Source organism: Osmerus eperlanus, chromosome 8 (genome assembly GCF_963692335.1).
Source record: "Osmerus eperlanus chromosome 8, fOsmEpe2.1, whole genome shotgun sequence".
Lineage (NCBI taxonomy): Eukaryota > Metazoa > Chordata > Actinopteri > Osmeriformes > Osmeridae > Osmerus > Osmerus eperlanus.
Window position 1 is genome coordinate 625,056 of NC_085025.1, and position 20,670 is coordinate 645,725.

The 20,670-nt window shown below is 52.7% G+C and overlaps 1 protein-coding gene across 8 annotated transcripts in view; it reads right to left on the minus strand.

Annotated features, from left to right (window-relative positions):
* Positions 1 to 711: 711 nt before the first annotated feature.
* Positions 712 to 20,670, minus strand: part of enah (ENAH actin regulator) — a 48,149-nt gene continuing 28,190 nt past the window's right edge. For 4 of the 8 annotated variants that reach the window (XM_062467998.1, XM_062468003.1, XM_062468001.1 and 1 more), the window contains 11 exons: positions 17,586 to 17,884; positions 10,578 to 11,279; positions 8,195 to 8,508; positions 7,860 to 8,005; positions 7,563 to 7,611; positions 7,028 to 7,079; positions 6,675 to 6,741; positions 5,589 to 5,636; positions 4,534 to 4,618; positions 3,659 to 3,716; positions 712 to 3,386 (listed from right to left, as the gene is read on the minus strand). In XM_062467998.1, the coding sequence (XP_062323982.1) occupies positions 3,349 to 3,386; positions 3,659 to 3,716; positions 4,534 to 4,618; positions 5,589 to 5,636; positions 6,675 to 6,741; positions 7,028 to 7,079; positions 7,563 to 7,611; positions 7,860 to 8,005; positions 8,195 to 8,508; positions 10,578 to 11,279; positions 17,586 to 17,884 (1,858 nt within the window). In that variant the 3' untranslated portion in view covers positions 712 to 3,348. The remainder of the gene's footprint in view (positions 3,387 to 3,658; positions 3,717 to 4,533; positions 4,619 to 5,588; positions 5,637 to 6,674; positions 6,742 to 7,027; positions 7,080 to 7,562; positions 7,612 to 7,859; positions 8,006 to 8,194; positions 8,509 to 10,577; positions 11,280 to 17,585; positions 17,885 to 20,670) is intronic. The other 4 variants (XM_062468004.1, XM_062468005.1, XM_062467999.1 and 1 more) reach the window with 4 other exon arrangements.

Consider the following 20,670-nt stretch of genomic DNA (forward strand, 5'->3'; position numbering starts at 1 on the left):
CCAACCACGAGCTGCAGGCCTGCAGCCGCAGGCCAGGCTGGAAGGAGATACCTGGTGGAGGGAGGGGGCAGAGATGGAGATGGTCCATTGCTAAGAAAAGTGCTTGGCCCGGATTTCCTGGACATGAGATTTAAATAGTCAGGGGGGAGTCAGGTGGCTGAGCGGATGGGAATCGGACTAGTAATCAGAAGGTTGCAGGTTCGATTCCCGGCCGTGCAAATTGACGTTGTGTCCTTGGGCAAGGCACTTCACCCTACTTGCCTCGGGGAGAATGTCCCTGTACTTACTGTAAGTCGCTCTGGATAAGAGCATCTGCTTAATGACTAAATGTAAATGTAAATAGTATGTAACCGAGGCTCTGACAGCAAGCTCTGACTGACTGAGATTATAAGCAACCTTGCTTGACTCTCTGTACTTTATGTGTGACTAGTAGTGTAAGTAGATTGATGTTACTCATGTATTTGGTCTATTGTTGTGTTCATTTATAAATATGTTGAAATGAGTGACGGAACATAACCCCAGCTGTCTGCATGATATCTGCGTGTCTCGACGCCTAGTGAACCTCAGGATTTCTGTCTGCTCCACTGACATGGACACAAAAATACTTGAACAAATAATTAATTTAAAAGACTAAACAAGACAACTAAGACATTCAATGTGTTGTCGTTAACAAGATCATGCTGAAGGATCCACTAAATATCACTCCAAATGTAATCATGTATTGCAATTTTTATTTCATTCGCTCAAACAAAACAATGTTAGCATGTAAGAAAAGTCTAATTAATATGAGAACGGTATGGTACAATGTGAATGCTAAAAGAATAAAGTCAGGAAAGAGAAATGTAAATTTGAAAAATGTAATTGATTTAAGTTCGAGATTTTCTTTCAGTGTTAGCTAGTCCACCATCTCAGATGGTGATGAGAGTTTGGGGACTGAGTTACTTTGAGCCATTGTGTTTTGTTCAGTTTTCTAATCCCAGATAATAACACCATAGCTGTGTAACATAGTAATGGCCTCAGGAGAAAACAAAAGGCTGGGTTTATTTGTACAGATAAATTCCAAAGTAAAAACAAAACAAAAACACTCCCTTTATAACTTTTAACAGGATGCTAAACACAAAATCATCTATATCATGACAGCCCCTATAGAATTATTACTAGCATGTAGATCTTCACTAGTCTTTGACATATTAAATGCAACTTCAGAACAAGGCACAAACCATGAAGATTCACAAACAGTTATTCATGTAGATATGAACTATATCCTTGATCAGAACAGTTATTCATGTAGATATGAACTATATCCTTGATCAGAACCTTTCACTTCCCAATCCGGACTTTAAATTGATAGATAGAGATGTACCTCTCTCTTGACAATGATATGCAACAAAAGGCGACTCAGTTCGAGTGTGATGTGTTTAGCAGGAGTAGACTGGCATCTGAAACCTTTGGTGAATTAGCCACATTATTGGCAATGGAGGCTGCAGCCGGGACACAGCAGTATTTGTGGTGGTTGTGGATTTCTATGGGTTTTTAAAGTGCAATCGATGCTGTAAACACACATCTGTACAGACCAGTTTTACATGCTGTGCTACTCCTTAGAAGATGACGAGAAAGAAAATAAGTTGAAACCCAGCAGGATTCAGCTCTCCTGTGCAGTATTGATTATGAGCCCTGATCAACATCAGTCTCTCTAGAGACAGTCAAGTCAAAAGGAAAGAAGCTAGAGTTAAGAAGCTCTTTGACTCTAGTCTCCACAGTTACACCTTCAACCTCTCAGATGATTGGATGGCTAGACGTTTGGAAACGCTAACTTAGCTCACTGAAAAGAAACATGCTTTATTCAGCATGTGCTGGACAAAACCAGCAGGGAAACTGTCAATTTAAGCTGAAATTAATATATTTTTTTACTGAGTGGCAGGAAATAAAGGCAAACCATTAAAAAAGCAACGCACATAGTAAGCACACTGAGACAAGCTAAATGGCACAAGCACATCTTCCTCCCCAACACGCACAAACTCCTCGATAATAAGCATTTCAAAAGAAAAATCGAACATGAAGAAATGCAGCTGCTAACATAAAGCTTCTCTGAAAATGAAACAAGCAGAGTGGCCTTCAGCAGCTGTGATAGGGGGGGGCAGCTGGGCCCATCTCCAGACCTTGATGTCCAAGTCAGGATCAGTGAGTGTGTGGGGGTGTCAGTAAAGATAGATGCTACACTTATTGCTTATAAACTCATGATGAAGTAATTACATTTTTCGTGGCGACCTCAGTGACCTTCACTGTGTATAAAAACGTAACATGCACCAAATGTGACAAAAATGAAATGGGAGGAAAATAACCCCTCAAATAACTGTCTGGATCCTTCTACAGAACCTGCTAACGGCCAGTTTAGCATTTTAAACCATCACTTTCACCGTCTGTCAGAATAGGTTTGGTAAGGAGCTACAATGATTGATTTTAGAGAGGACAGTCCCCTGTGACATCATCAGCCTGTGACATCATCAGGCTGACACACACAACACATAGGAAACGCAGTACAGTAGCTCTTCAGGAGCATTTGAAAAAGATAGGATTTCTGGATATTACAGACTAGAAGACAATGACTGACCATCCGGTAGAGATTTGATTAAGCTACTTGATATGGCCAAGGATTTACATTGAAACAGACATGATTGATAGATTTATTTTGTAAATATCTTTTTTTTTTCTCTCTTTTTTCGTTTATATTCAGATTAAAATAGTATTTGAGGAAGACACGCTTTACAAAGTCCTGCAGTGGTAGACTCTACCCTGTCCTTCAGTCTCTCACACACAGAGGCTCCAACATGGAAACTGAGTCGTTACCCTCCTGCCTCCCGTTCTCTCAACACTCCCTGAACATGAAATCACACTTGTGTGCCATTAAGCATGAAAATTGCCTGCTAGATTTCTCACACTTCCTTCAATGGTTAATACGGTTTTAGAGTTCAATACATTTTAATGTTTTGTTTAATTGCGGATTTTCATAGTTTTTTTGTTGTTGTAGTGTAATAGACAAAGAAAGGAATCTTTGCATAAAGACAGTCGCTTCTGGTTAAGACTGTGTCCTGCCGTCCAGGAGATACAACGACGTGAAGAGGCTTCACAAGATGGATGTCAGCGGACGCCCACGCTACACGCTACACGCCCCGCTGGGCTGTGGGCCTGTGCTGCTCCGCCCACAGACAAGTCCTCTGTGTTACTACGGTTGCTGTCGTTAATGTCACCTGTGGTTGTGTTTTCCTGTGTGGGGTGTATAGTGTCATATCTGCAGGAGTGACCAGGGTCTGGATGTTCCGGGATGTTCCGGAACGTGAGGTCAGTCTTCTATGCTGAGCTGGACCTCCCCAGCTCCTCCCTGATCGCTGAGGAGACAGAGGAGGAAGACCAGAGGTCAGAGAAATAAAACTAGCAACACTGGCTAGCAACACTGGCTAGCAACAGTAACATTGGCTAGTAACTGTCTAATAACACTATCAAATAATACTGGCTAGTAACACTGGTTAAACACTGACATACAGCATGTCCTGTCTGCCTGCTAGTGCTAGTGGCTAGTGCCTTCTCTCCAGATGCTAAACCAACACTGTTACACAGTAGTGCTGAAACACAGCATGCCACAACAATCATTAAGAACTACCGTCGATGAGCTCCTCTTTCAGCTTGGACAACTCCTTCCTCATCTCGTCCAAGATGTCCTGAAAACAAACAAAAAACGCATAAAGACGTTGTCACAGATGCACTAGCGTCCTCGTGGCGTGCGTACAGTGAGAGGGTGGGACAGCTGAGGGAGGGGGTGAGGGAGAGGGAAGGGGGGAGGGAAAGGGAGGGGGGGGAGGGAGAGGGTGAGGGAGGGTGAGGGGCCTTGGGGCTTCCTGTCTCTGCTGCAGCTGATAGGGGGATCTGTGCTTATCTACCACGCTCACACACCAAGAGGAGGGACGCACAGCAGCAAGTGCCATTGGGCACACCCTCACCCCCCATGTTTACCCTCACCCCCTACCTCACCCACACCCTCACCCCCCATGTTTACCCTCACCCCCTACCTCACCCACACCCTCACCCCCCATGTTTACCCTCACCCCCTACCTCACCCACACCCTCACCCCCCATGTTTACCCTCACCCCCTACCTCACCCACACCCTCACCCCCTACCTCACCCACACCCTCACCCCCCATGTTTACCCTCACCCCCTACCTCACCCACACCCTCACCCCCCATGTTTACCCTCACCCCCTACCTCACCCACACCCTCACCCCCCATGTTTACCCTCACCCCCTACCTCACCCACACCCTCACCCCCCATGTTTACCCTCACCCCCTACCTCACCCACACCCTCACCCCCCATGTTTACCCTCACCCTCACCCCCCATGTTTACCCTCACCCCCTACCTCACCCACACCCTCACCCCCCATGTTTACCCTCACCCCCTACCTCACCCTCACCTCCATGTCCACCCCACCCACACCTCCACCCTCATCTTCATCCCCAATCAAAGAATGATTATTACCTGTTTCAATCTGTCATAGTCAAGGCCTTCTGTTGGCACGCCATTGGCACTGAAAGATCCAGTCGGTGTGGGAGTGGACTTAGGTCTGGAGGGAGGGGGAGGGAGGAGGGGAGGGTGGAGAGAGGCATGAGAGAAAAAAGGAGAGAAAAAGATTGAGAGAAAAGTTAAACTACAGTAACCGATGGTGTTCAGCTCCTCCACACTGCAGACTGCTACACCCGTCAAGCAGACAAACACTTCAACAACTTCAACAAGTTGACAGAAAGTGCATTGAACTCCCAAAGAAATACTTCTGATGACCAAGAAGCACGTACGTCGCTTTGCTTAGAGTGAGCCGCCCAGCAGATGTGTGGGACAACAACTTCCTGAACTGGTCAGGTTTCAGAGGGAAAGTTAACTTGATTTAGTTCAAGTTAACTGCTCTAAATAACACACTCAATGGTAAACATTCCATGATCGACTGCATTCATCCCAGTTAAGGACTCTCAGTTAGAGAGGAAACTGACCGTCAGCACCAGCCAACAAGGTTTTCACCCTGGGTTATGGGGTTATGGGGTTATGGGTGTGTGTGTGTGTGTGTGTGTGAGTGAGTGAGTGAGTGAGTGAGTGAGTGAGTGAGTGAGTGAGTGAGTGAGAGAGAGAGAGAGAGAGAGAGAGAGAGAGAGTGAGTGTATGTGTGTTAAAGGAACAGGCCTATCACATTTATGTGGTTTGGGGAATTCCTTTGACAAGGATAGCCTTGTGCTACCAAAGGCATGAGTGAGTCTGGTGAATCCCTTGTTGGCGGAGATTAAAGAGAATGTTTCTGATGCAACACACACACACACCACCCCTGAAAACACACACACACCACCCATGGGAGAGGAGAGGAGGAGGGGAGGAGGGGAGAGGAGAGGAGGGGAGGAGGGGAGAGGAGCAGAGGGGAGGAGGGGAGGGGACGAGGGGAGACGAGGGGAGAGGAGGGGAGAGGAGCAGAGGGGAGGAGGGGAGGGGAGGGGAGCGGAGGAGGGGAGGGGAGAGGAGCGGAGGGGAGGGGAGTCTCCAGGCCTGGGTACCTGTTGGAGGGACCTGAGCTCTGAGGATTTCTCCACGGTGCGTCTCGTCTGTGAGGGGAGACACACAACGTCCTGAAAAGACCCACTGGCTCCGCCCACAGAACCCTGCTAGCTCCGCCCATGGACTCAGCTGGCTCCTCCCACAGACCCCAACTAGCAGGAGCAGACCAGCAGAACCAGATCATCAAAACAGACCAGACCAGCAGAACCAGACCAGAATAACCAGACCAGACCAGCAAAACTAGACCAGCAGAACCAGACCAGCAGTACTGGACCAGCAGTACCAGACCAGCAGAACCAAACAAGCAGAACCAGACCAGACCAATATACCAGACCAGCAGTACCAGACCAGCAGAACTAGACCAGCAGTACCACACCAGACCAGTATACCATACCAGCAGAACCAGACCAGACCAATATACCAGACCAGCAGTACCGGACCAGCAGTACCAGACCAGACCAGCAGAACTCGACCAGCAGAACCAGACCGGACAAATATACCAGACCAGCAGAACTAGACCAGCAGTACCAGACCAGACCAGTATACCAGACCAGCAGAACCAGGCCAGACCAATATACCAGACCAGCTGTACCAGACCAGACCCGCAGTACCAGACCAGACCAGCAGAGCCATGACATGCAGTCATGCCCCCTCCTCCTCAGCTCTCAGGTGGAGACGGCATCAGACGGCATCAGACGGCATCAGACGGCATCAGACGGCATCAGACGGCATCAGACGGCATCAGACGGCATCAAAGCCAGACTGAGATGTAGGCTCAGAGCGGAACCTGAGAGATTAACCCCTGACCCATCTAAGGGTCTGGCTGAGACCCTTATCAGAGAGACCCTGAGACCCAGTTCAGCATATGTTAGCTCCACAGGAACAGCTATGCTAACATATGTTTGTTCCACAGGAACAGTTACGCTAACGTATGTTAGCTCCACAGGAACAGCTACGCTAACATATGTTAGCTCCATAGGAACAGCTACGCTAACGTATGTTAGCTCCACTGGAACAGCTACGCTAACGTATGTTAGCTACACAGGTACAGCTACGTTAGCGATGTTGTCTGGATGTTAGCTTACCTTCCAATGACGGGGGATTTGCTACCGTTCATGGTGTTAGTCCTCTCCCAGGGCTTCCTGGGCATGTCTGGACACACACACACACAATGGCATTAGGCATTCTCAAAGCTGTAATTCAGGCATTACTGTACATTATAGCTGCAGCGCTCCCAAACAATAGCTACTGCTTCACTCTTAAACACAGATCCAGAGCACTACAGTGGCTGTATGTAGCGGTATGCCCTCTCTTCAGGGCTCAACATGTTATAGGATACTGGGCAGGAGATTTGAAACATCTGTGCTCTGATTGGTCGCTCACAAATTCTAAACTTTTGTGTCCATCCTTGTGCACGTCCAGGTAACTCCATGCTTACCTGGCGTGTTACAGGCTGACACTTTAGGAGTTGTAGGCCCCTCCAGCTCCTCCTATTGGATAGAAGCACAAGGAGAAAGGACAGGTCAAAGGTCATCCAGATTCAGATGTCTAGTAGCCGTGGATAGGCCCTCTCCTCTATCACCATGTCCTCCTACCTGTCCTCCCCTCTCCATCAACCTCCCCTTTACCTCCTGCCTCTACTAGGGGTCAGATGGCTGAGCGGTTAGGAAGTTGGGCTATTAATCAGAAGGTTGTTGGTTCGTGCCAAATGATGTTGTGTCCTTGGGCAACACACTTCACCCTACTTGCCTCAGGGAGAATGTCCCTGTACTTACTGTAAGTCGCTCTGGATAAGAGCGTCTGCTAAAGGACTAAATGTAATGTAATGTACTCTCCTCCTCTCCTCCATCTCTCCCTCTCCTGACAGGTGTCGTACCCTCCTCCCCTTCCTCCTCCTCTCCTTCCACTCCTCCGTCTCCACCTCCTCCACTTCCTCATTCTCCTCCTCCTCCAGGCAGGTTTGTCATACTCACCGCTCTCAGGTCAGGCTCGGGAGACGAGCCCTTCTCAGCGATTCTTCTTCTGCAACACAACAACAAACAGACGAACACAGACATCAACAACACAGCTTAAAGAGTCCAACCCTGAACGGAGAAGAGGAATAAGGGCTTTTCTAAATCATGCAACTGTTGCTCCTTCATGTTATTTTATCATAAACCCTTTTTCATTTCCTTTGGGATCAATAAAGTGATAAATCTGACAAATAGATGGGTAGATAGATTGTTAGATGTGTAGACAGACAGATACAGCTGCTGAGGGTGTCATGTCACCTCCTGGCCAGCAGGGCGCTCATCTCCTCCATCAGACCCCCTCCCCCCGGCAGGGGCCCGTTCCCCCCTGCAGGCTTGGCCGCTGCCACTCCAGCCACGCCCCCTGCTACGGCTGCAGCCAGGGCAGCCCCCACTGGGTCCTCACTCTGCAGAAACAGGAATGAACACAGGAAGGTCAGACACAGGACTGGCTACACTCTAGCTAGGATACACCAGCTAGGATAGACCAGCTACGATACACCAGCTAGGATAGACCAGCTAGGATAGACCAGCTAGGATACACCAGCTAGGATACACCAGATTGTGTGCTCATGCAGTGTGTGTGTGTGTCTCACCCGTGGCACTTTCCGCAGCTTGGCTCCAGCGAGGGCGGCGGCCAGCCCAGAGAGGGGGCGGTCCTCCGAGGGGGAGAACAGCCCAGGGGGGAGGGGAGGGGCGGGGGGCGGGACTGGAGGAGGTGCCTGCCCAGAGGGGGGAGGAGGGGGGCCAGGCGGGGGTGGGGGGCCGCTGGGGGTGAGAGTGGGGGGCAGGGGAGGAGGTGGGGGAGGGCCCGGGGGGGCAGGGGGGCCCGCCGTGGGGGTCACAGTGGAACCAGGAGGGAGGGGGGGAGGGGGGGGAGGTGTGGGTAGTCCAGGAGTCAGCACTGCATCTGTTGGGGGAGGGAGGGATAGGGAGAGGGGGGAGAGGGGAAAGATTCAACAATCAGTATCTCATTTCAAGATCCTCTCAAAGCAATCTAACGACTATTCTTACCCTTAAAGAAAACATTATACATTAACAAGACTCAAGGCTTCTAACAACACAATCCACTACAAACACAGCATGCAAGCTGGAGTAGGTTTTCCAGTGCACTGTAGGCAACACAGCTCATCCACACAGAAGTGAGATATGTAGCCGGGTGGGACAGGAAGTAAACATGGTATAAACGAGCCACATCACCAGCAACACACTGCATCTCACACAACATGCGTATAGTTGAGTAGTGGTCAGTGGTTAATGTATGAATATCAATGAAGAAAATGGAGACAATGCAAGCACACACAACACAACACACATACAGAAACACACACAGAAACACAGAAGAACTGTGTCAGCCTCATAACTGGCCCTGCCTGCTGAATTAGCCTCAGGGCTTCTGAACCAGACAGACTAATAACGACAGGCTCCTAGCTGGACCATCACATCCATGTCTATGATGGAATTTGACCACAATGAACTCTGGTCAATGGGGGATGGTTCCCTGGGTCCTCCTAGCTAATGAAATATGAGCCTGGAGGACTGAGGTCAGGGTTCAGGGGAGGGGTGGTGGGGCATCATCTCATCATGTGTCTGAGCAGTACTGAGGGGAGGGTGTCAGGAGGGAAGTGGAGGTGAGGGTGTGGGGAGGGAGGTGGGAGGTGAGGGTGTGAGGAGGGAGGGAGGTGGAGGTGAGGGTGTGGGGAGGGGGGTGGAGGTGAGGGTGTGAGGAGGGAGGGAGGTGAGGGTGTGAGGAGGGAGGGAGGTGAGGGTGTGAGGAGGGAGGGAGGTGGAGGTGAGGGTGTGGGGTGGAGGTGAGGGTGTGGGGTGGAGGTGAGGGTGTGAGGAGGGACGTGGAGGTGAGGGTGTGGGGAGGGAGGTGGAGGTCATGTCATGTTGTGTCTCATCATTGTGATCAGGTGGTGGTTTAAACCAGGCAGAACACATGTCAATCTTCAACCTGTTGTAGATATGCCAAGCTACTGTTGCACTGTACCTGAGAGATTGTTCGTTAACTCTAACCATCCTTCCTGTCTCTGCTCTACCATGCACGAATGTCTGTGCTCTATTTGTATGCCGCTTTGATAAAAGTGTCAGAATACAATGTAATCTAGTGCTGCTCCTGAGGAACACACAGGTAGGTAACCAACTGTCCAATCAGCGTCACACATTTCCGGCCACACCCACACAGGAAGCTACACCCAGACAGGAACAGACAGACACCCCTGGACACACGGACAGAACAGTGAGGGTGACATGGTCAAAAATGAAACCACAACAAGAGATGGTTTAAAAGAAGATGATTTCCCTCCTCGTTCTGAATCACTTTTCCCTCGGTAGGACGACAGACACCATGCTCGCACAGAAGACCAGACAACACACCCAGGTCTCCACCCCAGGCAGACCAGCAGGACCACGACAGAGGCAGGCAGGCAGGCAGGCAGGCAGGCAGTGAACAGGTGAGTTGGCCAAAGCAGAACAGACACACAGACAGGCAGTCAATGTCTTGGAGCAGAACCTGTTAAGACCTCCTCGGACACAGGAGAATCCGCCAGGCTTTAGGCATGCTAGTCAACACAGGTAGCCATGCTAGCCACCACAGTAGCCAGTCCTGGGCCAGGGTGAGGGGTCAACACAGGTAGCCATGCTAGCCACCACAGTAGCCAGTCCTGGGCCAGGGTGAGGGGTCAACACAGGTAGCCATGCTAGCCACCACAGTAGCCAGTCCTGGGCCAGGGTGAGGGGTCAACACAGGTAGCCATGCTAGCCACCACAGTAGCCAGTCCTGGGCCAGGGTGAGGGGTCAACACAGGTAGCCATGCTAGCCACCACAGTAGCCAGTCCTGGGCCAGGGTGAGGGGTCAACACCACCTTCCACAGGCCCTGACGGAGGCCCAGGACCCTGCTGCTTCAGCCCCCAGGTGAGTGTGGACATAGAGAGGGAAGGGAGGCGGGGGGGGGCAGAGAGAGAGAAGGCCTTACCCTGCGAGGGGGCCTGGAGGACCAGGGGGGCGCAGGGCTCAGGAGCTGGCCCAGAGCAGGAGCCATCTCCCAGCCTAGGGCTGACTGGCAGGCTGGAGGGGCGGGGGGCTGTGGAGGGAGAGGGGACACCAGCGGCGGGCTGGGATGAGGGAGAGGGAGAACACATGGGGGAGGACAGGGCAAAGGGGGGTAGGGGAGGGGGAGGAGGGGGCGGGGTGGGGGGAGGCGGAGGGGTGGGGTTGGCGGTGCAGCAGATGGTGACGGGGGAGGGGGCGGGGAACATAGGGGGGCCGTTGGGGGAGGGCGAGGGGGGCTTCTGGGTGAGCGGGGAGGGGGCGGGGATTGCAATGACGGGGCGGGGGCCCTGGGCCTTCCCTGGGGGGCTGCTGATCATGACGGGGGGGGAGGGGGGCAGGGGGGTGAAGTTGGCGGCCGACCACACTACGGACTTGGACGGGATTGGGGGGGCGGGCGCGGGTGCCGGGGGCGGGGCCTGCTGTCGCCGGGGAACCGTGGCGTAGTGAGGGAGGACGGGGTGGAAAGCAGAGCCTAGTGAGGTGGCAAATCGGGAGGCTGAGTGGCGTAGTGGAGGGGTGGGCGGGGCAGCGGAAGAGGGGGAGGCGGTTCCGGGGGCAGGGTAGTTGGGGGTGGAGGAGGGCTTGTATTCGGGAGGGGGGGGGGTGTAGAGAGTGCTTTCAAATGCTGAACGCAGCAAAGTATGGACAGACCGAGACAGGGAGGGAGGTATACGCAGAACAGAGAGAGAACACAGCACAGAGAGAAGAGGGGAGGGAAGGAGGGAGGGAGGGAGGAGGGATGGGGAAGGAAATAGAAAGAAGACAGAAAGAGAGAAGGGAGCAAATGAAGCAGGAAAAACAGCACACTTCTAAATCTCCTTTTATCGTTCTGTTCTTTTCTCAGACAGAAAAGATGCTACTATTAGTGGATTAGGTTAGCAGAAGAAACAGGCCTGGAGATGGACTTGAGTAGAGTGTTTCATAGAGAGAGAGAGAGAGAGAGAGAGAGAGAGAGAGAGGAAGAGAGAGAGAGAGAGAGAGAGAGAGAAGCAACACACACTAGTAAGAGGCCGGTGGCAGTCTCTCCCATGCGATCCCAGACACACTGATTCTTTCCAGGCAGCTCAACACTGATCCAGAGGCCTGGCTGGTTTGAACAGTTCACTCATGTTTGCTAACATGAGTGAACTGGCCTCCCTGGCCTAACTGGCCTCCCTGGCCTACCTGGTCTCCCTTTCCTCCCTGGTCTCCCTGGTCTCCCTGGCCTCCCTGGTCTCCCTGGTCTCCCTTTCCTCCCTGGTCTCCCTGGTCTCCCTGGTCTCCCTTTCCTCCCTGGTCTCCCTTTCCTCCCTGGTCTCCCTGGCCTAACTGGTCTCCCTGGCCTCCCTGGTCTCCCTTTCCTCCCTGGTCTCCCTTTCCTCCCTGGTCTCCCTGGTCTCCCTTTCCTCCCTGGTCTCCCTTTCCTCCCTGGTCTCCCTGGTCTCCCTGGTCTCCCTTTCCTCCCTGGTCTCCCTTTCCTTCCTGGTCTCCCTGGTGACGGAATCACACGACAGTCTGAACACAGAGGTGAAGCTGGACCTCACGGCTGTACCGTGTCATCTGTAGTTGAGATGTTATCGTTGCACTGTAGGTTCAGATCGTGATCTAGCAGCAGGTGTTCTGTGTGTCTGTAGTTCAGATCGTGATCCAGCAGCAAGTGTTCTGTGTGTCTGTAGTTCAGATCATGATCCAGCAGCAAGTGTTCTGTGTGTCTGTAGTTCAGATCATGATCCAGCAGCAGGTGTTCTGTATTCTGTGTGTCTGAATGAGCAGTATCATTAGGGTTAGGGTTATCATTAGGCTTTGTCCTTGTTTGGTGAGAAGGGTGTGGTCATGTAGCCGGCGGATCGCTCCTGAATTATCCATGCTCTGTTGTGTTGTGTGGCTAGCTAGCCTAGCCTAGCCTGGCTGCTGCTGCTTGAACTATATGTATGGCTACCTAGCCTAGTCTAGCCTGGCTGCTGCTGCTTGAACTATATGTATGGCTAGCTAGCCTAGCCTAGCCTGGCTGCTGCTGCTTGAACTATATGTATGGCTAGCTAGCCTAGCCTAGCCTGGCTGCAGCTGCTTGAACTATATGTGTGGATAGCTAGCCTAGCCTAGCCTGGCTGCTGCTGCTTGAACTATATGTATGGCTAGCTAGCCTAGCCTAGCCTGGCTGCTGCTGCTTGAACTATATGTATGGCTAGCTAGCCTAGCCTGGGCTGGCTCCTGCCTGCACCATGTTTACTGAGAGGCTAATCCTTTGTGTTGCCCTCATTCTGCTCCACTGACCATCATCAGAATGGCAGCCAGACATCAGCCCCCACCCCACCCCACCCACACCCACACCAATGTGCACATTTTCATATAGTGTATATCTGTGGCATGAACACACACGATTCTCCACAAACACACACACAGAGTCGCACACAATATTCATCACAAACACACACACACAATATTCATCACAAACACACACACACAAGATTAATCACAAACACACACACACACAGTCACACACAAACACACTTGGAGCATTCTCTTGCCCTACTTCTAAGCCCCCCCTGCCCCCCCCCCCTTCTCTCTCCCTCTCTCTCTAAAATACTGTTGGCTCGTTCTGATTGGTCAGGATGCAGGTCTGGTATGTTCCACTGACAAAAAAGACATGATGATTCTCCTTCATTCCGTTCCACGCCATCTCTCTCGCTCCCCCTCTCTCTCCCCATCCTCTCTCCCCCTCTCCATCTCTCTCTCTTTTTATCTCTCTCTCTCCCCCTCTTTTCCTCTCTCCATCTCTCTCTCTCCAGCCAACCGTCAACCATTTCCCTCCCCCTTCATCCCCCCTCCCCCTCCCACCAGGGTCTGTGGCCATGAGCTAGTCATGTGACCTCGGCCCCAGCTTTTCTCCTTCATCCCAAAGTAGAGAACCCTTAACGAGAACCCACATTCCACAGCACACACACACACACACACACACAGACACACACACAGACACACACACACAGGATCCTCTCTTACACATGGGGAACAGAAAATCTCCTACTAGTTCTCCCTAAACCCAACACGCTCCTGTTCAGACCAGGTTAAAACGTGTGTCCAGGGTAACCTCCAGGGTTAGGGTCCAGGGTAACCTCCAGGGTTAGGGTCCAGGGTAACCTCCAGGGTTAGGGTCCAGGGTAACCTCCAGGGTTAGGGTCCAGGGTAACCTCCAGGGTTAGGGTCCAGGGTAACCTCCAGGGTTAGGGTCCAGGGTAACCTCCAGGGTTAGGGTCCAGGGTAACCTCCAGGGTTAGGGTCCAGGGTAACCTCCAGGGTTAGGGTCCAGGGTAACCTCCAGGGTGAGGGTCCAGGGTAACCTCCAGGGTGAGGGTCCAGGGTAACCTCCAGGGTTAGGGTCCAGGGTAACCTCCAGGGTTAGGGTCCAGGGTAACCTCCAGGGTTAGGGTCCAGGGTAACCTCCAGGGTTAGGGTCCAGGGTAACCTCCAGGGTTAGGGTCCAGGGTAACCTCCAGGGTTAGGGTCCAGGGTAACCTCCAGGGTTAGGGTCCAGGGTAACCTCCAGGGTGAGGGTCCAGGGTAACCTCTAGGGTTAGGGTCCAGGGTAACCTCCAGGGTTAGGGTCCAGGGTAACCTCCAGGGTTAGGGTCCAGGGTAACCTCCAGGGTTAGGGTCCAGGGTAACCTCCAGGGTTAGGGTCCAGGGTAACCTCCAGGGTTAGGGTCCAGGGTAACCTCCAGGGTTAGGGTCCAGGGTAACCTCCAGGGTTAGGGTCCAGGGTAACCTCCAGGGTTAGGGTCCAGGGTAACCTCCAGGGTTAGGGTCCAGGGTAACCTCCAGGGTTAGGGTCCAGGGTAACCTCCAGGGTTAGGGTCCAGGGTAACCTCCAGGGTTAGGGTCCAGGGTAACCTCCAGGGTTAGGGTCCAGGGTAACCTCCAGGGTTAGGGTCCAGGGTAACCTCCAGGGTTAGGGTCCAGGGTAACCTCCAGGGTTAGGGTCCAGGGTAACCTCCAGGGTTAGGGTCCAGGGTAACCTCCAGGGTGAGGGTCCAGGGTAACCTCCAGGGTGAGGGTCCAGGGTAACCTCCAGGGTTAGGGTCCAGGGTAACCTCCAGGGTTAGGGTCCAGGGTAACCTCCAGGGTTAGGGTCCAGGGTAACCTCCAGGGTTAGGGTCCAGGGTAACCTCCAGGGTTAGGGTCCAGGGTAACCTCCAGGGTTAGGGTCCAGGGTAACCTCCAGGGTTAGGGTCCAGGGTAACCTCCAGGGTGAGGGTCCAGGGTAACCTCTAGGGTTAGGGTCCAGGGTAACCTCCAGGGTTAGGGTCCAGGGTAACCTCCAGGGTTAGGGTCCAGGGTAACCTCCAGGGTTAGGGTCCAGGGTAACCTCCAGGGTTAGGGTCCAGGGTAACCTCCAGGGTTAGGGTCCAGGGTAACCTCCAGGGTTAGGGTCCAGGGTAACCTCCAGGGTTAGGGTCCAGGGTAACCTCCAGGGTTAGGGTCCAGGGTAACCTCCAGGGTTAGGGTCCAGGGTAACCTCCAGGGTTAGGGTCCAGGGTAACCTCCAGGGTTAGGGTCCAGGGTAACCTCCAGGGTTAGGGTCCAGGGTAACCTCCAGGGTTAGGGTCCAGGGTAACCTCCAGGGTTAGGGTCCAGGGTAACCTCTAGGGTTAGGGTCCAGGGTAACCTCTAGGGTTAGGGTCCAGGGTAACCTCCAGGGTTAGGGTCCAGGGTAACCTCCAGGGTTAGGGTCCAGGGTAACCTCTAGGGTTAGGGTCCAGGGTAACCTCCAGGGTTAGGGTCCAGGGTAAACTCCAGGGTTAGGGTCCAGGGTAACCTCCAGGGTTAGGGTCCAGGGTAACCTCTAGGGTTAGGGTCCAGGGTAACCTCCAGGGTTAGGGTCCAGGGTAACCTCCAGGGTTAGGGTCCAGGGTAACCTCCAGGGTTAGGGTCCAGGGTAACCTCTAGGGTGAGGGTCCAGGGTAACCTCTAGGGTTAGGGTCCAGGGTAACCTCCAGGGTTAGGGTCCAGGGTAACCTCCAGGGTTAGGGTCCAGGGTAACCTCCAGGGTTAGGGTCCAGGGTAACCTCCAGGGTGAGGGGGTCCAGGGTGAGGGGGTCCAGGGTGAAGGGGTCCAGGGTGAAGGGGTCCAGGGTGAGGGGGTCCAGGGTGAGGGGGTCCAGGGTGAAGGGGTCCAGGGTGAGGGGGTCCAGGGTGAAGGGGTCCAGGGTGAGGGGGTCCAGGGTGAGGGGGTCCAGGCTGGTCTCAGGTGAACAGCGAGTATGACTGCTGAGCCAGTTAGTCTTCACTCTACAGGTTTGATGTTCTTACAAAGAACCACTTGTTCAGTCATGAAATTAGGAGCAAAGTTAATGAGGAACAGCCTCCCCTAGTTATCATAGATGTGTTTGTGTGTGTGTGTTAGGGTTAGTGTGTGTGTGTGTGTGTGTGTGTGTGTGTGGGGGTGTGTGTGTGTGTGTGTTACATTAAGCCTCAGACTACCAACAGCTTGGTCTCCCCTCAGATCAGAACATGATCCTATTAACATCCATCTCAACCCAGAACACAGGTTAGGGTAAGACCAGAGAGACCAGACCCCAGACCAGAGAGACCAGACTCCAGACCAGAGAGACCAGACCCCAGACCAGAGGTACCAGACTCCAGACCAGAGAGACCAGACCCCAGACCAGAGAGACCAGACTCCAGACCAGAGAGACCAGACCAGAGAGACCAGAGACCAGACCCCAGACTAGAGAGACCAGACCCCAGACCAGAATGAGCCAGACCCCAGACCAGTGAGACAAGACCCCTACACAGCTACACAGCTGTAAGCAAACCACACACACACACTAACCCTATCCCCCCCCCCCACACACACACACACACACACACACACTCACACTAACCCTATCCCACACACACACACACACACACACACACACACACACACACACACACACACACACACACACACACACACACACACACACACACTAACCCTATCCCACACACACACAGAAGCATCCTGCAGGAGAGACATCTAGAAAGCATTAAAACAGAACATTGCAGTTATTACACAGCAAAACCTCAAACAACCCAATAAACACATGCAGTGAACATACTGTGTGTGTTTGTCTCCCCAGGGTGTGTGTGTGTGTGTGAGAGTGTGTATATGAGTGTTTGTCTCTCCCAGCTCAGCAGTTATTCAGGTGCCTCAGTGGGCCTGTCAGTACTACACCATTACAGCCTGGCTAGGGAGGGCCTTCACACACACACACACACACACACTTTTTCCATGCCCCAGCGCCTCTCAATCTGTTCATCTATGCCCATCCAACTAGCGGGTAAAGTGACATGGTCCAAGGAGGAGAGAAGAGGGGGAGGAAGAGAAGGAGGGGCGAGGAGAGCAGGAGAGGAAAATAAGGGCTGTAACTTAGCCAATAAGGGAGCGACACACAGGAGGAGAGCAACTAGATGCTAAACACGTCACCGGAGACGTGCACCCATCCAGCTCCGAGAAGGGAGAGACACACACTGGACTCACCTGCTGGTTCTGCTCTGTGGTTCTGTGGTTCTGTGTCTCTCTGCTCTGCGTCTCTCTGCTCTGCGTCTCTCTGCTCTGCGTCTCTCTGCTCTGCGTCTCTCTGCGTCTCTCTCTCTGCTCTGCGTCTCTCTCTCTGCTCTGCGTCTCTCTGCTCTGCGTCTCTCTGCTCTGCGTCTCTCTGCTCTGCGTCTCTCTGCTCTGCGTCTCTCTGCTCTGCGTCTCTCTGCTCTGCGTCTCTCTGCTCTGCGTCTGAGGGCTGTGTGTCCTGTTCTACTTCTGCCTTACGGGTTTACGCTTCACTGAATGTGTGATTGTGCGCATGTGTGTGTGACAGAACATGCATGAATGCGCACGCTGCGTGTGTGTGTAAATAAGTGTGTGTGTGTGTTTGAGTGTCAGTGGGAGAGACAGAGGCGGGGGGGGATCACTCACCTGCATTAGAAATGCGTCTCCCTCTCTCCCAGTCCTGCTGGTCTCTCTCTCTCTCCAGCTGCTCCTGCTCTCTCTCCATCCTCTCTCTCTCCTGCTGCTCTCTCTCCATCCTCTCTCTCTCCTGCTGCTCTCTCTCCATCCTCTCTCTCTCCTCCTGCTCTCTCTCCTGCTCCAGGCGCTCTCTCTCCGCCTGCTCTCTCTCCGCACGCTCTCTCTCGCGTTCTCTCTCCAGCATGTCGTGCTCCAGTCTCTCCCTCTCCTGTCTCTCCAGCTCCTTCTGCCTTTGCAGCTCCACCTGCCTGGGGGACGAGAGGAGAGAGGGATGAGAGAGGAGAGAGGGATGAGAGGGAGGAGAGAGGGATGAGAGAGAAGGGAGGGGAGGGTAGGGTAGGAGGGAGGAGGAAGAGGAGGAGAGGGGAGAGGAGGGGAGGAAAAAGAGGAGGGGAGCACAGCACAGTGGAGAGGCTAACCAATTTCAGACCTACAGAGACATCACACAGCACTGCATCTTGTTATCATTATATAACACTCTCATTATATAATTGTTGTTTCACAAAAAAGACACAATTACGCAACCACATCTCACACAGCACTTTTCCTCTTATTTACAGAATAAATGATCTTGTCTTCCTGATTGATACTAAAAAAGACTGTGAATCGGTGATATGTTCCTGTAATAACACAGCAGGCATAACGTGCCTGGCTCTCACACATCCAGCCTCTCATCACTGCACAGGGGTGAGATGCTCTGAGTGGAGCATGAGAGATGAATCTGTGGACACTAGGGGGCAGCACACTCCATCGATAGGAGAGGAGAGAGGAGACAGGAGAGAGGAGACATGAGAGTGTACAGGAGACAGGAGAGGAGAGAGGAGACAGGAGAGAGGAGACATGAGAGAGGACAGGAAACAGGAGAGGAGAGAGGAGACAGGAGAGAGGAGACAGGAGAGTGGACAGGAGACAGGAGAGAAGAGAGGAGACAGTAGAGAGGAGACATGAGAGAGGACAGGAGACAGGAGAGGAGAGAGGAGACAGTAGACATGAGAGAGGACAGGAGACAGGAGAGGAGACAGGAGAGAGGAGACATGAGAGTGGACAGGAGACAGGAGAGGAGAGAGGAGACAGGAGAGAGGAGACAGGAGAGAGGAGAGGAGGGGAGACAGGAGGAGAAACAGGATAGAGGAGAGGAGACAGGAGGAGAGGGAGGGAGACAGGAAGAGAGAGGGGGGGGAGACAGGAGGAGAGGGAGGGAGACAGGAGGAGAGGGAGGGAGACAGGAGGAGAGAGGGGGGGAGACAGGAGGAGAGGGGAGAGGAGGGGAGACAGGAGGAGAGGGGAGACAGGAGGGGAGAGAGGAGAGGAGGGGAGACAGGAGGAGAGAGAGGAGACAAGAGGAGAGGAGACAGGAGGAGAGGGGGGAGAGAGGAGGGGAGAGAGGAGAGGAGGGGAGACAGGAGGAGGGATGCAGAGGAGGGTCTGAATGATCATCACATCCATTTTATTTCACACCTACTTACGTACCTTCCATTTTGATCTGTATTTATGTTACTTCCTGAGGTACTGACAGAGACCACTAACCCCCAGATTTACGGAGAGATTATCTCATCCACTCCAACTCTGCCCCTCTCTCTCATTCACACTCCATTCCTTTTTTCTTTTCTTCGCTTCATCCTTAAGGATTAAAGGGAATCTCCCTGTCTAAAAGGAGGTTCTCTCCCTCTCTCTCTCCCTCTCTCTCCCTCCAGGGTACCTCTCTCTCTCTCTCCCTCCAGGGTACTTGGGGTTCTCTCCTGTCTTCCTGACTCTCTCGTCTCTAAGCTGGTCTTTTCCCTCCATCCCTCAGGCCCTTTATACCTACTGACCTCATTCTCCATCTTCATCCACCTGACTCAGGACAGGACAGAAATAGAGAAGGGGGGGGGGGGAGGGGAAGAGAAAGGAGAGTAAGAGAGGAGGAGAGGAGAGGAGGAGCGTAAGAGAGGAGAGGAGGAGAGTAAGAGAGGAGAGGAGGAGAGTAAGAGAGGAGGAGAGGAGGAGAGTAAGAGAGGAGGAGAGTAAGAGAGGAGGAGAGGAGAGGAGGAGAGTAAGAGAGGAGGAGAGTAAGAGAGGAGAGGAGGAGAGTAAGAGAGGAGGAGAGTAAGAGAGGAGGACAGAGGAGAGTAAGAGAGGAGGAGAGAGGAGAGGAGGAGAGTAAGAGAGGAGGAGAGAGGAGAGGAGGAGAGTAAGAGATGAGGATAGTAAGAGAGGAGGACAGAGGAGAGTAAGAGAGGAGGAGAGGAGAGGAGGAGAGTAAGAGAGGAGGAGAGAGGAGAGGAGTAGAGTAAGAGAGGAGGAGAGTAAGAGAGCAGGAGAGTAAGAGAGGAGGAGAGGAGGAGAGTAAGAGAGGAGGAGAGGAGAGGAGGAGCGTAAGAGAGGAGAGGAGGAGAGTAAGAGAGGAGAGGAGGAGAGTAAGAGAGGAGGAGAGGAGGAGAGTAAGAGAGGAGGAGAGTAAGAGAGGAGGAGAGGAGAGGAGAGGAGGAGAGTAAGAGAGGAGGACAGAGGAGAGTAAGAGAGGAGGAGAGGAGAGGAGGAGAGTAAGAGAGGAGGAGAGAGGAGAGAGGAGGAGAGTAAGAGATGAGGATAGTAAGAGAGGAGGACAGAGGAGAGTAAGAGAGGAGGAGAGGAGGAGAGTAAGAGAGGAGGAGAGAGGAGAGGAGTAGAGTAAGAGAGGAGGAGAGTAAGAGAGCAGGAGAGTAAGAGAGGAGGAGAGGAGTAGAGTAAGAGAGGAGGAGAGGAGGAGAGTAAGAGAGGAGGAGAGTAAGAGAGGAGGAGAGAGGAGAGGAGTAGAGTAAGAGAGGAGGAGAGGAGGAGAGTAAGAGAGGAGTAGAGTAAGAGAGGAGGAGAGGAGGAGAGTAAGAGAGGAGGAGAGTAGGAGAGGAGGAGAGAGGAGAGGAGTAGAGTAGGAGAGGAGGAGAGGAGGCATCCCTGGCCTGGTTCCAGTCCTGAGAGGGTTAGAGGGAGGTTCATATGGGTTCATATAACTACATATTGATCAGAGATGGGAAGTAACAAAGTACAAATACTTTGTTACTGTACTTAAGTATAT